A 14,766-nucleotide genomic window follows, 5' to 3' on the forward strand; every position below is an offset into this window, starting at 1 on the left:
GCATGGTCGTGTGTCCACAGAAGGTCACACACAGGAGGGTGGAATTATTTTCTCTTTTAAATCAAGCACCACCATCTCCTTTTTTCATCAAGCCCTAGAGAATATGCTTTGCATTCATTCCTTCAGCTAATTGGGAAGGACCATGAACGTACTTCCATTCCTTCCGAAGTCCGTGGCTTTGGGTCAGGGAGAAGTTAGCCCCTTCCCTTAGATTCTCTCCCTTTTAAATCCTCTAGCTTTCCCTTTGGCATTGACAGGGCTATAACTCATGGGTCAGGCTCTTATGTAATATTAATAGAGCTTTTAGGGCTGGTCACTGGCTTAATATTAACTTTGGACCAGGGTAGACATAAGCCTGTTTGGCTGTTGACCTGGACAGTAAGGAACCACATCCAAGCAGAGGGCAGGCGTTTCTCAGGAACATGAAAGGAAAATGGCCTGTGTGTTGGGTAATGTTTGGAACAAGGCGTCACATACAGAAAATAGCCCACATTTGCGCTAAAGGACAAAAGTTGTCACCTGAAAGTACAGTTCAGAGGCGGCCCTCTGGCCACTATCTCAGATGCCAGTGTCTTCTCGTTGCAGAACAGTAGAAAAAGCAATAGCATCCGTGAAGACTTGCCGGGTTAGGCCATATTCCCTTTGAAGATTTGACAGTGTTTCTGAAAATCTGGTTAGAACTGGCGAACCAGATAGGCTCCACCTCCTACCCTGAGTGTCAAGTGATCTGGCAACTGGAGGCATTGAAATATAGACACCTGTTGATAGTATCTCAACTGTACCTGCTGATCTGGAGCAGGAGACTAAGACCTCAGAATTTCCCCATCCTGAAATAATAGAAGAGAGGAGCCTGACTCATCTGATTTCTTTTTGTGGTCCGGCCTCCATCACTTCCCTTGGCCCCAGGTTGGTTCTAGGCTCATGGCTAGCACCCCAGGTCCTGGCTGCAAGGGCCTCTCAGAGCTCCGAGGACAGAAAGGCCACTTCCAGCTCCAGCATCATCTACTTTCTGTTCTCCTTTTAATAAAAAAACAAGAGGGGCCAGCATATTTCCCAAACATCTTTTTAGCTAATAATTTTACCTTCCTTCTGGTGTTTTCCTGGAGCTGCTTCTTAGTGGTTCCATAGCCTCCTTTCCCTTCCCTTCAGGGCCCTGTGTGAACGGGAAGGTGGCCACAGTCTGCCCTCGATGTCTGGGTGGGCCCTGATTCAGTCTTACTAGAGCCTGAGGCTTTTGCTGTCAGGTCTGTTGTCCGTGTCCCCACAGAGGGAGGTTCTGTGACCTAGAGGGTTGTGGTCATCTCCCTGTCTCTCACTTACTTCACCGCAGTCCTTCTTTCCGTCAGGGCACCCTGACCGCTCAGGGCAAGCTGCTGCAGCAGGATACATTCTACGTGATTGAGCTGGATGCCGGCATGCAGTCGCGGACCAAGGAGAGGCGTGTGTTCCTCTTTGAGCAAATTGTCATCTTCAGTGAACTGCTCAGGAAGGGATCCCTCACCCCAGGCTACATGTTCAAACGGAGCATCAAGGTGAGGATCCAGGTGGGGATGAGAAGGGGCAAAGAAGAGTCACACTGGGGGAGCCACTTCCCTAAGACAGAGACACTGGCAAGAGTGAGGATCCAGAACGTTGAAGATCTTTCAGCCTAGTAACCTTCGGGATTGAAGGTTGATTATCTGTGAGAAAAAGTGACAGGCTCGGTGCCAGTCTCTAACATGATCCTGCAGGTTCTCCAAGATCATGTCGTTCACTCAAAGACAGAAACCAAAGTATTTAAGCTGTTAGATTCAGGGCACGTTTTTGGAAACATTTCCTGAAATAAAAACTTTGAGGAACTGTAATATGTTGTTGATTTTTCAAAACTGCTTAGTATGGAAAGGATCACCTTGGTTTCTTCCAGATGAATTACTTGGTCCTGGAGGAGAACGTGGACAGTGACCCCTGCAAGTTTGCACTCATGAACAGGGAGACTTCGGAGAGGGTCATCCTGCAAGCCGCCAACGCTGATATCCAGCAGGCCTGGGTGCAGGACATCAACCAAGTCTTAGAAACACAGCGAGACTTCTTAAATGGTGAGTGCCGGGTCTGGCTTCTTGCCGGGCCACTTTCAGGGGACCCCACACCTCTGAACCTCCTCGGGTCTGGGCTCCTGGTGAGTTATGAGCCCCGATCACATTTATATGCATTCCAACTTTGTAGTTTTCAGAAACACTTCGTGTAGAATTTTTCTGAACCCGAATGCACAAGTGGGCAGATGGGGCATGATAAAGAAGGCCATCTTTCCAAAAGAAGAAATAATCTCTTGCAACCTTGACATAGAGGATGTGCCTTGTGCCACCACTACCAGCTGGTAGTAATTGGGGCAAAAGTCTGAAATGGGCACATCCTCTTTGTCTCAGGGGCCAGCTATCAGTGACGTGTGTTTTTCCGTTTAGTAGCTAATGGCTGGTAATCTCAGAGGTTCTCCAGTGCTATCTAGAGATAACTGGCGGTTTGGCAGATCAGCTCAAATCCCCTCTCTGCTCCCAACAGAGGTGATTGCTAACTCTAAATTTCAGTAATACCTTGAAACTTGCCAAAACAAACTATCAATTACACAGAGAATGAAGCTCTCTGTGGACCTGAAGGAGTACTGTATGGCCATATGTGCTCCCATGTTTACACATACATGTCCACCCTTGGGTGTGTCACCTTTTCTAGTCTAGAATCTGGTCTCTTTTCAAATGACGCAAATAGGACACTTGCTGGGTGTTATCACGGAACTCAGTGCTGTGGGGATGGATCTTGGGCAAGTCACGATGTTTCTCTGGGCCTCAGTGGGCTCTTTTTGTGAAAGACCTATTCTGTAGCACTGAAGCAGGAAAACGTGGGCCACCTCCCAGAGAGAGCGTCATTCTCTGCGTAATTGACAGTTTGTTCTGGGAAGTTTCAAGGTATTACTGAAATTTAGAGTTAGCAATCACCTCTGTTGGGAGCAAAGGGGAATTTGAGTTGGTCTGCCAAACCCCAGGGTATCTCCAGATAACACTAGAGAGCCTTGTGAGATTACCAGGTATCAATTGTACTCCATGGTAAGGGATTTAACACAGTTGTGTTTCTTTTAAAACAAGTCAAAAGAGATTATGGAGCAGAATGCCTTGCCTTTTGAAGCTAGAACACGAGACTTCAAAGCAGTTACACACTTACACGGAGAGTATTTGGGGGCCATGCCCCAGGTCCCCCGACTGTAGAACAGTTTGGTGAAAAAAACTAAACTAAGTGATCTCTAGGGTTCTTTCTCATTCTAAAGAGTCTAAAATTAAACACCAGCCCGGTCCTGAGGGATAGTAATGAAAGCTGTATATAGTTCACAGTTTTTGAGTATACAACATTGAATTAATGCTTCTATGGATAAAATAATTTTAAGCAAAAACATGGGCATGTATAAAATACATTCATTGAATTGACTCTGTTGGGAATTTCTGATAGATTCTAAGCTGGAATGAGGTTTTTAAGTTCATCAGTTCAGAACAAAAGAAAAATAAGGTAGGACGATAAGTTGAAACCGGAAATGATTGAGTAACAATAATGGCTCCCATATATGGAGTCCTTTCTCTGTGCGAGGCACGATGCAAAGCATTTCACATGTGTTACCACACTTAATCCTCACATCAGTGTGGAAAGCTAAGTAATATCATCCTGTATTTTTCAGGTGAGGAAAAGGAGGCTCAGGGAGGTTAAGAAACCGGTCCAAAGTCACAAAAACAGTAGGTGCTAAAACAAGAACTGGAACCCAGAACTGTATAACTTGTATAACTTAAAATTAGGCTCTAACCCCAAAACTGCAGTATAGTTGCTAGTGGTAGGGCACACATTTGTCTATGAGTTCCCCAGCAAACAAAGCAAAAACACAGGACCAGGTATAAGACACCGTATCCCTCAGCCAGATGCAAACCCTACCTGAAGATGCACAGCTTTCCTGGTCCTAAGACCTAAGTTATGCAGACGGAGGCCCTCGAAGAGCACAGACTTCCTATGCAGCTTAGTTAAGAAGACATACTATTTTCAAACACTTTAGCGCAGTTATTGCGTACAATCAATACCCCACTTCCATGAGATGGGTAATGATTCATCAGATCAGTTTGCTACGGCCTGCTTCACAGCTGTCTGCTATCTGCTTCAAACTGGGAGCAGTACTTCTTCGGGCATAGTCAGTTATCCAGACTTGTACACGGTTCCAAGAGACCTTTTGCCTAATTATAGTGGATTATGGAGTTATTAATGAGCTAGATTCTCTATACCTAAATATTTAATGCTCTCCAGGAGAAAGGCTGAGGCCTGGCAGCAGCCTATTCAGCACTTTGACACACTCAGAAGACAAGGATGTGACAATGGACTGGGGCCAGGCTTTTGCTTGTAGACACACATGCAGGCACCTCAGAGCCAACCTTTCCCTCCTGAGACCTCAAATAGAAAGGAAGTGTGGACTATATGTTGAGTCCTATTGAAGTATATACCTATTACTAGGGAAATATCCTTATAATGGAAAGTTCTCTGGGCCCCAGCTGTTAACCCAATTAAATATTTGTTACAGTGAACACTGACAGAAACTTCATAATCGGGCCTGCCTTGAAGTCACTGTTACAGAATTTGACCTGTATGGCTTTTGCCTGGCTGTACCTCTTTAGTACTAAGACCTTGGAACTTTATCATCTTAAACTCAGGAAAACAAAGCTTACCTCTTTCCTTTCAAAGCAGAGTTCCACTGACCACCACTTCTCCCAGCCTCCAAACCCAAGTTACCCTGGCTCCTTGCCATCTTTTCCCATCTAGGCTGTGTCAACCTCAGCTCCCTCTGGAGCGCTTGCCACACCGCACCCCTTCCGCGTTCCCATGGCTCTGCTCAGGTCCGGCCTCTCCCCTTCACTATCTCACGGCTCTTAATCAGCCTGGCCAATCCCTCCCCTCACCCGCTGCAAGGTTAACATTCTTCAGGTGTACTCTGGTGCACCTGCACTGAAAACATGAACGTTGCCTTAATTCAGTCACTTTTCATGAACTTCAGAATTAAATCCAGACTCATTCACCTGCTTTCCAGATCTTTCACATCCTGGCACCTCCAACTTCCCTTACCTGTCTCATCTCCTTCCTCCACAGAGACCCATGGCTCTGTGCTCCAGGGAATCTGACTCCATCCTGTTGCCCAGACCCACTTCCCATTTGCTTCCACCCTGCAGAGCCTGCATGTCAGGGCCCGATGGCTGGCAGTTTCTGAAGCTCTTTACTACCACCCTACCCATCCCTGTGTCCACCCGCGCACACACGTACTACAGAGCCCTCTCTCCCTCCTTTTGCACCATTTCGGTTTTGCACTTTCATCATTTAGACAAAACTAAGAATAGTTCTCGGTAGATGATACATTCTTTAAAAACAGGGTAGTATCTTCCTCACGTATCCTCACTCTGCCTCACACAAAGCCTGACCTCTTAAGCCTCCAAAGCTTATGGGATTTCCAAAGCTGAGAGTAACGGTCTGGTTTTCCCTGCAGCCCTACAGTCGCCCATTGAATATCAGCGGAAAGAAAGGAACACAGCTGTGATGAGGTCCCAGCCTGCCAGGGTTCCCCAAGCCAGCCCCAGGCCTTACTCCTCCATCCCCGTGGGCTCCGAGAAGCCCCCAAAGGGCTCCAGCTGTAACCCGCCTCTGCCACCCCTGAAGATATCTACCTCCAATGGCAGTTCGGGGTTTGACTACCACCAGGCTGGGGACAAGTTTGAGGCCAGCAAGGTAAGTGACAGCCCACTACTGCCAGCCGCACCACTCTGAGGGTACAGCCTCTGGGCTTACTTTATAAAGTAGCATCTTTTTATGCTGATCATTTTAGCAGGAAGAGCCCGCTAAATACAGCCTAATCTCAATGATTTCTCTTTCTTCCCCTGCAAATTGAGTGAGTTAAACCAGCTCCCTACCTCTCCACTACCCTCCTCCCCCGCCGTCCAGATACTCTGTGTTAAAGGGCTGTCGTCATCTGCAGAAACACTATACAAATATGGTAATGTTGGAGTGGCAATTATGATTTGTAGCAAATAGAGGAGTTGTGGTGTGGATCATCTAAAAGTCGCAGCTCTAGGGTTTGACATCTTGAAGACATTGCCCTTTCTAACGATGAGCTGCTGAAGCGAGCTCACGCCCATTGGCTGAAGCAGCAAGAGGATGTTGCCCATCAGTGTGTGAATGGGGGAAGCTAGCCTTGGATTAGACTAGCCGAGATAATCCACAATTCAAACATCGCCATGAGGAGAGTCATCAGTGTAACTGCAGACCCAGTCTACACGGCTGTTTTGACCCCACCAGGTAGTAGGAATGACGATGAATGGCAAAAGTGCTAGATCCCGAGTCAGGCGATCTGGTTTCTGTTCCAAATTATGCAGCTCAGAACTTTGCGACTTGCCCTAGAATCTCAGCAGTTTACGTAATCTCATCAGGCCTGTTTCCTCTAGAGCTCAATGGGTCTGTGAATGGGAACATCTGCATTTTTTACCTACATGTTCCCACCTTACAGTTTTATTTTTCTTACCCATATTATTAGATGATGTTGATTTTTTTTTTTTTTTTTTTTTTGCCACGCCACACAACTTACAGAATCTTAGATCCCTGACCAGGGATTGAACCCAGGCCATGGCAGTGAAACCGCCAAGTCCTAACCACTGGACCGCCAGGGAACTCCTCATTTTTATTTTTTAATTAACTATTAATGTCTAAGTTCAGTTCTGTGTAAGAGTAACTATACTGACCTATTTTATCACATCAGCTGGAAATTATTTTTTCATCTTAAAAATCCCCTGCCCTTGTGAATAATTTGAAGTCCCATTAACTCACTGAAGAATTTCTGGCTCTCACCATGCTCTGTGAGGCAGCCAGGCATCTGTGGAAGTTACAAGTCTGTCTAGAAGCAGCTTCCCTGGTGCAAAGTCATGTGCAAAGGTCATGGAGGCAGGACCCTTCATATTAATGAATACAGGGGGACTGGAGTTCTCTTCCCACAGGAGTCGGGTCAGGGTAGGTCATGGCCTTGCCTTTGAATTGGGCAAATGTCTCATTGTTACTCCTGTCTCAAGGAGGGTCAGAATGTAGAGTAAGACCAATGCTTTTTCAAAAGGAAGAAAAACATGTATCAAAGAGTCTGTGTTCTTTTCTTTGGGGGATGGTGACCACTGACCTGACCTTTGCCCTGACCTCACTCTGCCCAGGTGCTTACGTATCCCTGTGTCTGTGCCACACGCTTCCTTCCAGCTGGAGGATGCTAGTGAGAAGATGCATGCTAAGGAGGGACTCCCAGGTGGAAGGCATGTTTATACCTTTACCTAAGGCTGGGCAGTATCTCCACCTTTTCACCCTCACTTATAATATTAATGAGACATTTTCATTATAAATAAAATACATTTTCAGAGCCCGTTTATGAATATAATTCCATTTCTCAAGATAATCTTCTGCCTGCCATTTACCCTGCTAGCGGGAGGGCTGACTTTCAACCACACATTAGGATGCAGAGCAAGCCCATGTGAACCAGCCTTCCTGTGTCTGTGTCCCTCTTGCCCTTGTCTCCTGGCAGAGCGACCTGGGAGGCTGCAATGGGGTCTCATCCATGGCCGTGATCAAAGATTACTATGCACTGAAGGAGAACGAAATCTGTGTGAGCCAAGGTGAGGTGGTCCAGGTCCTTGCCATCAACCAGCAGAACATGTGCCTGGTGTACCAGCCCGCCAGCGACCACTCCCCCGCCGCCGAGGGCTGGGTCCCGGGCAACATCCTGGCACCCCTCACCAAAGCCACAGCAGCCGCAGAAAATAGTGACGGGAGCATCAAGTAAGTGCCTCGTTGGCTTCCCCGGGAGAGGAGTATGTGGATTAAAAAAAAATTCAAAACAAAGAACACAAAAATGCAAACACACGGTAGGGAATTACTGCTGCTTATTCTCGACAGTGCCACCAGCACCAAGGTTTGAGCGCTGGAACCACACGCAGCAGGGGGCAACCGGGCTGGAGTGTTCCGATTTTTTTTTTTTTTTTTTTTTTTGGTGGTGGTGGTAACAGTGATGGTGTTTCTTTCCTTTTCATTTGTAATTTTCTGTTTGTTTTTTTTTTTCTTTTCTCCCCCCTCCTTGTTAAGAAAAGAACCCTACTGAAACCCTAGGGGACAAGAGGCATGCCTCCTGTTGCTCCATTTGACCCACCACAGGATTCACTGGACTGGACTTCTATTTATATTGTATTAAGTTACTGATATATATATATATATTTTTTTTGATTGACACCAAAAAATTACCTTAGCACAAATGCCAGACCTGTATAGGTCAGAGGCCTGCTGCTTCTCCCAGGAGAGAGGGAACTTTTTGGTTGTCTATGGCAATTCCTCTGTACAGATTGTAACTTTTTTTTTTTTTTTTGACTTTCCCCCTCCCCTGTCACTTTAATATATGTTCATGGTCATTTGTAAGATATTTCTTTTCCTTATTTTGGTTGCGAAGACCCTTCCAAACACATTCCTGTATAAAGTATTTTGCACTATTTAAAGAAACCCATATGGATGAGGTCAGGCTGTGCAATATAATGGAGAGTCACAATGTTCATCATTGTACCTGTAATGTAACTAATAATTTTAAATGTACTATTTTAAATATGTAAAATAAATTTTCACCATGAGCATGTTTTAATGAGGTTAAAGACTAGTTGACCCTTCTTCCTCAGTGCACTATTCTGGGACTTCGAAATGTACAAACGATTCTTCTTCTTTTTTCTTTAAGAGTTGGTTGAATGCATTGGCAGTTCTTTCCTACACAAGAAGTGCCTTTGTGGCCAGAGGTCCAACCCTAGCCTTCCCTGCTAAGCAGCCCATGTGTGTTCTCTCTAACCTCTGAGGTGAGGGATGATGCAGATGGGATGCTGTCCAACTGGGCGACCCTGAGGTGCTGACGTAAACCAGAGGCTAGTGTAGAAGGCGGTGGGCTGGCTTGCGGCCTCCACCGCTCTCCACGCTGTGTGGTCACCGGCGGCCGGGTGGAGGAGCTCCCGTGAGATATCTAAGCAGCAGCAGCAACAGAGCTGCGCCTCCTTGGAGCTTTCTCTAGCTCAGCGACAGAGACTGCTGACCCCACCCTGGCCTCTCTAGGTAACCGCAGACCCAGCCGGAAATCAGCGGTGGCCCCTAAATGGCAACAGGCCTGATTCATTTTATCCTAAAGACACTTGGTTTCAGTACCTTTTATGAAGCCTTGGATATAAAGGCCCTCAAAGCATTGAGGTTCTTATTAATCAATGACTTACAGAGCTAGCTAACTCGTAATGAGTTGGATCTAATTATCCAGGCACTCAGCACTTCTCCCTTGCATCTTTTGGTCACTTTTTCCTACCTTCCATGGGAGGACTGGTAGGAAGGGTGTCAGGCTGGGCAAAAGAGAACAGGTTCAAATACCAATTGGTCATTCGGTTCCTTGTCAGTGTGGCTCTTGCACAAGGGTTGGTGGGAGTGGAGCAGAGCAATGGACTAAAAGTGGTTGTCACTATTTATCAGTGAAGGACACTCACCGTACCCTCCCCAGGGCTGCTATGACCACAAGGGTCAGAGTTGGTTGTGATGCCTATGGGATAAATGTCACTGAAACCCTGTTTCCACATCAGTCCCCAGGCTTGTGGCCAAGAGATGGAAGCTCCCCAAACCATGATGACGCATTCTTCTGGGAAGAAGAATACGAAATTGAGCGTGTCCTGACACTTGTACTACTCTGAGTCTCCTTCTCAGTGTTACTTGTAGCATTTCTAGTTTCTCACCAATCATACTGAATGACCCAGAGGGTTGTGATAAACATAGGAATGCAGCCCCATGCTCACGCGCACACGCGCGTTGCCGGCCGCCCTAGGAGTCTTTTCAGCAGGGACCTCCCTGACTCAAGATGTTCTCAGAATAAGCCAGGGACATGGCTTTGGGGGTAAAGATAAGGGATGAAAGTCTGCAGTTAAGAGTGATATTATCCGAGGTTCATTTCGGTGACCGTTCTCACTCAGAAACAACAGTCGGAGTGAGAGCTGGTATGCAAGGACTCCCAGGGAGCCTGCCTCTTCAGGAGGCACAAGAGAAGGTCTGGCCAAGAGATTCTTTTCTGCCATCTGAAGGAGCTGCTTTCCAAAAAAAATTTGAGGACATGACTATTATCGCTCTTTCCTACTCAGAAAGTTGATTGCTAAACCTCCATGCTAGTGATAAATATCTTGAGAACACTTTCCCCAGGTCATCCTGAAATCTGTGACGTTTATGGAGTTTTGTGGAGGAGTTGCTATGCGTTTTGGAGCATCTCCCTTCCTCCTAAATCTCACAGGCCTCTCTCTCTCTCCCCTCTCTCCCTTAATGATGCTCTTTTCATTGAGCCCTGTCTGCGTAGGCCTAAATTTGATAAGGAGACACTGAAGGGAAGCCAGCCTCACTTACTCCAGACATGACAGAACTTCATCCAAACTCTGTGACCACACCTGAAACTGATGCTGCCTGCCCAGGGTCCCTGATGCTGTTTGAGACTTGGCTTTTGGTGTCTTTGAGTCCTAACATATGTGGAACTCAAGAGCTCTGCTCTGAGCCTCTCTTTCAGGTGTGTGAAGAAATAGCTCCCAACCCTCTTGTGAGAAGGAAGAAGTTACGATAGTGTGAAGGGACACTGCCACCCTCACCTCCCTGAGAGCACGCGTTGGGTCTTCTCCCAACAGGAAAACTCTAGGAGCTCTTAGTGGTTGTCAGACAGAGCCTTGTATTCACAAACACTGAGTGATGTGGAGAACATAGACCAAGAAACCCTTCATCCTAAGTCATCCAGATAAATGAGTGGTGCCCACGAGGTTTATAAAGTCAAACGCCCTAGAACCTCCCATCTGTACTATGGTGTTTGGGAGTGGCCACAGCCTAGACACAAATAATGAGATGAAAACCTCAAAAGCATCCTTTTGGGTCTTTATATCTGATCCTGGGAAAGTACCAATAGCTTATACACTATAGAATGTACTTCCCTCATCTTTCCTATTTTATTGCCCCCTCCCCACAGTCTTCTCCCATCCATCATACCCATACTCAGGAAGGGAATTCCTGAGTCCTATAAGGCCTCATCAGTATATGAAAACTTCCCTCGGTAGAGTTTAATCACTTAGTACCCAGACTTGCCTCAAATGCTACAACCAACCTTGTACATCTATTGGGAGGGGTCACAGTTCATCCTCACTCATTTCCTGTTGGAGGTGAGATCTGCTGCCAGCCACCACAGGAGCTGGTGTGCAGGTTTGGGGCCTCTGAAGCAGGGGCTTGACTGGAGCGCCTCACCTACTGACTCACCCAAGGGTGGCAAGCCCACCCACCGCTTCACTCTGCCCTGACCTGCCATTTTGATTGGTGCATTTTTTGGTACAACAGGAAGTCATGTTCATGGCATACTCTACGCATGAGAAAGCGGGCGGAAGTGGAGAACACGGGTAAAAGTGAAGCCACAGGGCCTCGTAAACCCAAGGATATTCTGGGCAACAAAGTCTCTGTTAAAGTGAGTAAGGTGTTCCGGAGCTGTGTCCGACCTCTCATCTACTCCCACCCTGCAGCATTCTCACGAGGCAACTTGGGTGGATGGGGACCAGAGGGGAAGTAGTTTAGTAGGATTTTGCATGCGAGATCAATTTATTTTTTATTTTTTATTTCTCCTGGCAACTTCGATTCAAATAAGTAAGTATCTCTTTTTTTTTTCTTTTATACCTTCCTCCTCATACTGTGCAGAAGTTTTATAGCAAAATTATCTGCAGTATTATTTATTCTCTTAGAAATGCAAGATGCTTGACTCATATTAAAGTACTCAAAGCCACCCATTCAGTATCCTAGGTTTGAAAATACATGCAGGGTAAAGAGATTAGACATGCTTTCCAAACCTCCAACCCTTTGAAGTCTGAGGTTTGGAACTTAAGGGCTACTGTGTCCTTGGTGAAGTTTCATTTCTTTTCCCCAGAATTCAGATGCCATCACCTTCAGGCCTATGCATGGGCAGAGAAGGGAGGCACATTGATGAAGCCCACGTTATTGCTTTGTAGCAATCCAATTGTTATAGTGAACTCGCTGAGTCTAAGCTTTGACAGACCCCTGTCCGCCATCTTGAAACGATGTGATCTGTTTTCTTTACATTGGGCGCTCAGAAAAGACAAGGCTCTGGACAATGGAAATTAAACCGCTGATGTTGAATATTGTTATACTGTGTGATTATCTACCCGAGTCTTCCTGAGCAAAATAAGAAAAATCCAAACCCATTCTAATGTCCTTCTTGGGGAAAAGAAATTGTACTCTCTCCCTCACCCTCATCTGGGAAGTCCGGCCCCACAGGAGACAACAGTTTAAATTCGACAGCACTCATGCTTCATTTGGTTGCTTCCATCGCTATTTCCCGTGAGATGAGCGGCTTACACGATCCCAACCTCCTCTCCCTGAAAAGAGCATGCTGCTGCCCTAGGTGATCTGCACCCCACCTTAGCAGCACCTGGTTATTCTCTGCCCGATTTCCCATGGTCCATGCTTCTTTCAAGTTCTCCCCACCCTCTAGCCAAAGCTGCCTGTGTTCTAACTGTGTTCTCTTTCTTCCCCCTTCCTCATGCTGCCCATCAAGGAGACGAACAGTTCCGAGGAGTCAGAGTGTGATGACCTTGACCCTAATACTAGCATGGAGGTAGAAGCAGCTATTGTTGTCCTCTTTCCTGCAATGATTGTCTTTTTTCGATGTGTTCTGTAACAGTGGCCTTGCTAAAAGTGACCAGCCAGTCCAGGATACATGGGCATCTCTCGGTGTCCCGTCCAACTTACAGAAAACAAAACAAAGCTTAATTCAGTTGGATTCTGATAGGTAACTTTTCCTAGGTGCATTTTTTAAAACTTCTGGTTCTCTTGAATGCTTGCTTAGTATTTTCTTCTTTGGCAGATTTGGCTTTGTGTATAAAATAGCCAACTTCGTAACTGGAAACTTAGAAAACATTTTTTTCATGGAAAATAGCATTATAAAGAGTGGTTGGTTCCCAGCTAAAGATAAGAACTCATTTGTTTTAGTTTCTCCTTCCTCCCTTTCCCCTCTTTTTTTCTTTCCCCTGTATGTTCTTTTTCTTCTGGGACTTACTCCTCCCTGAAGCCTCCAGTAAAATCGTGGAGTAGGTATGGTTTGGGGGGATGACCTGGCCCCTAGCCAATAGCAAATGAGGAGTGACCGCAACAACTCCAGAACCCCCCCTTCTCCAGCCCCCAGGGCTCCCGGGCAGTGGCTCTTCCTGCCACGGAGGAAAAGGGCCCTGGGGATCACCTCCCTCCTGTAGACCTAGCAGAGGCCTCTCTAGAGACAAGAAGGCTGAAATCTTGCCCGGGGGCCTTTCTCATACTCCAGGGTTACAAAGATGTGGAGTGAAACCGGTACCTCCACCAACAAGAACCTCCAGTCAACTTCCAGGTCCTCCTAGGCCAGGAACTCTTTGGGGTAATAGAAAGAGGACTCTCACATGGCTTGCCACTGAGTGACAAGCATCATAAATTTACAACACCTAGAGAATTGGAGCAAACTTGGCTTTCCCTGTCATTTTGCCCTTCAGAGTAAACTGAAATGCTTTTCTCCAAATCTGTACCCACATCCCCGATAATGGATAAAAGTTTAGAGATTTCTTCTGCGCACAAAATACAGAATATTTTCTTAAAACCTTTTCCTTTTTATAGCCCTACGCTTTTCACTTAACTAGATGCACCTTTATTATTCTAATTTGACCTAATCCCAAAGAAAGCCACCACCATATTATGACAACCACCACAAAACCCAGGGAAGACCATGTGGCTCCAGGAGGCGTGAGTCAGCGGTGGGAGGCACCAGTTGAGTTGAACCAGGCCAGAGACCAGTGGTTGAAAGTGGGAGTTCTGCCAGGATAAAATAGTCCCCTATGGTTGTGGGTGTTGCCATGGGGCGAAATCCAGCAGGTGTGGGCCAGTGCAGGGCTCCCCTGCGGGAGGAGGTGGATATGGCGCTCATAGCCTAAATGTATCTTAGAGAATGGGGAAGGCGGGGGAAACTTCTGCCTCTGCTTTCCTTGCATTTTGTAGGATAGGCACCAGCTCCTGGGAAGCCCACATCTGTCGGCCTGTAGATGCCTCATGGCACCTGTATCTCCAGACCTCAGTATTGCTGGCATGTAGTGAAAATGTCATCTGCAAATATACGGAGGGAGAGGGAAAGCCAGGTATCTGTGTTCCACAAGGCAATTTGGGACGTTTTTCAGCTCTGGTGGACTAGGGGGAGAAGAATGACTTTCCCACTCTGCTCTTCAAAGGAAGAATTGGGCACAGGGAGATGTGGGACCAGATGAGCAACATACGCTGAGAAGGTTAACTGATGTACTCCGTTGCTCCATTCAACATTTAGATAAGCAAAAGGTCGCATGCGCACGTGTCTTAGCCCTGCTTTGCGAATTGCACACGTTTCTAGGGTTCTTATTCTAGGGTTCTTATTTGCACGAGCTGTGTGAGATGGGTCCCAGGGAGGTGCTGTTGGTGCATAAGGAAAGGTGTTAGGATGTCAGTGCTGAACAGAAGAAAGCCCAAAACTGTGTCGATGCATGTCTGAAAAGTTTTCAAATATGATAAGTTGAGGCAGAACTGGAACTCTTGAGGGGCATGTGGTTGGAAGGTGCAGATATTCTGGTTAACCCGAGGTTTCTGTAGCAGGTGTGCCTGCAGCCCTTGTGTGTTCCA

General features: G+C 46.5%; 1 protein-coding gene across 10 annotated transcripts in view; it reads left to right on the forward strand.

The window, feature by feature from the left end:
- The window catches only part of LOC132424756 (kalirin-like), a 116,983-nt gene that overhangs the window by 66,018 nt on the left and 36,199 nt on the right, over window positions 1-14,766 (forward strand). For 6 of the 10 annotated variants that reach the window (XM_060010793.1, XM_060010785.1, XM_060010788.1 and 3 more), the window contains 6 exons: window positions 1,347-1,532; window positions 1,904-2,075; window positions 5,531-5,769; window positions 7,595-7,848; window positions 11,431-11,554; window positions 12,656-12,715. In XM_060010793.1, the coding sequence (XP_059866776.1) occupies window positions 1,347-1,532; window positions 1,904-2,075; window positions 5,531-5,769; window positions 7,595-7,848; window positions 11,431-11,554; window positions 12,656-12,715 (1,035 nt within the window). Of the gene's footprint in view, window positions 1-1,346; window positions 1,533-1,903; window positions 2,076-5,530; window positions 5,770-7,594; window positions 7,853-11,430; window positions 11,555-12,655; window positions 12,716-14,766 lie in introns of those variants that run through there. The other 4 variants (XM_060010791.1, XM_060010794.1, XM_060010792.1 and 1 more) reach the window with 2 other exon arrangements.

Source organism: Delphinus delphis, chromosome 4, assembly GCF_949987515.2.
Source record: "Delphinus delphis chromosome 4, mDelDel1.2, whole genome shotgun sequence".
Lineage (NCBI taxonomy): Eukaryota > Metazoa > Chordata > Mammalia > Artiodactyla > Delphinidae > Delphinus > Delphinus delphis.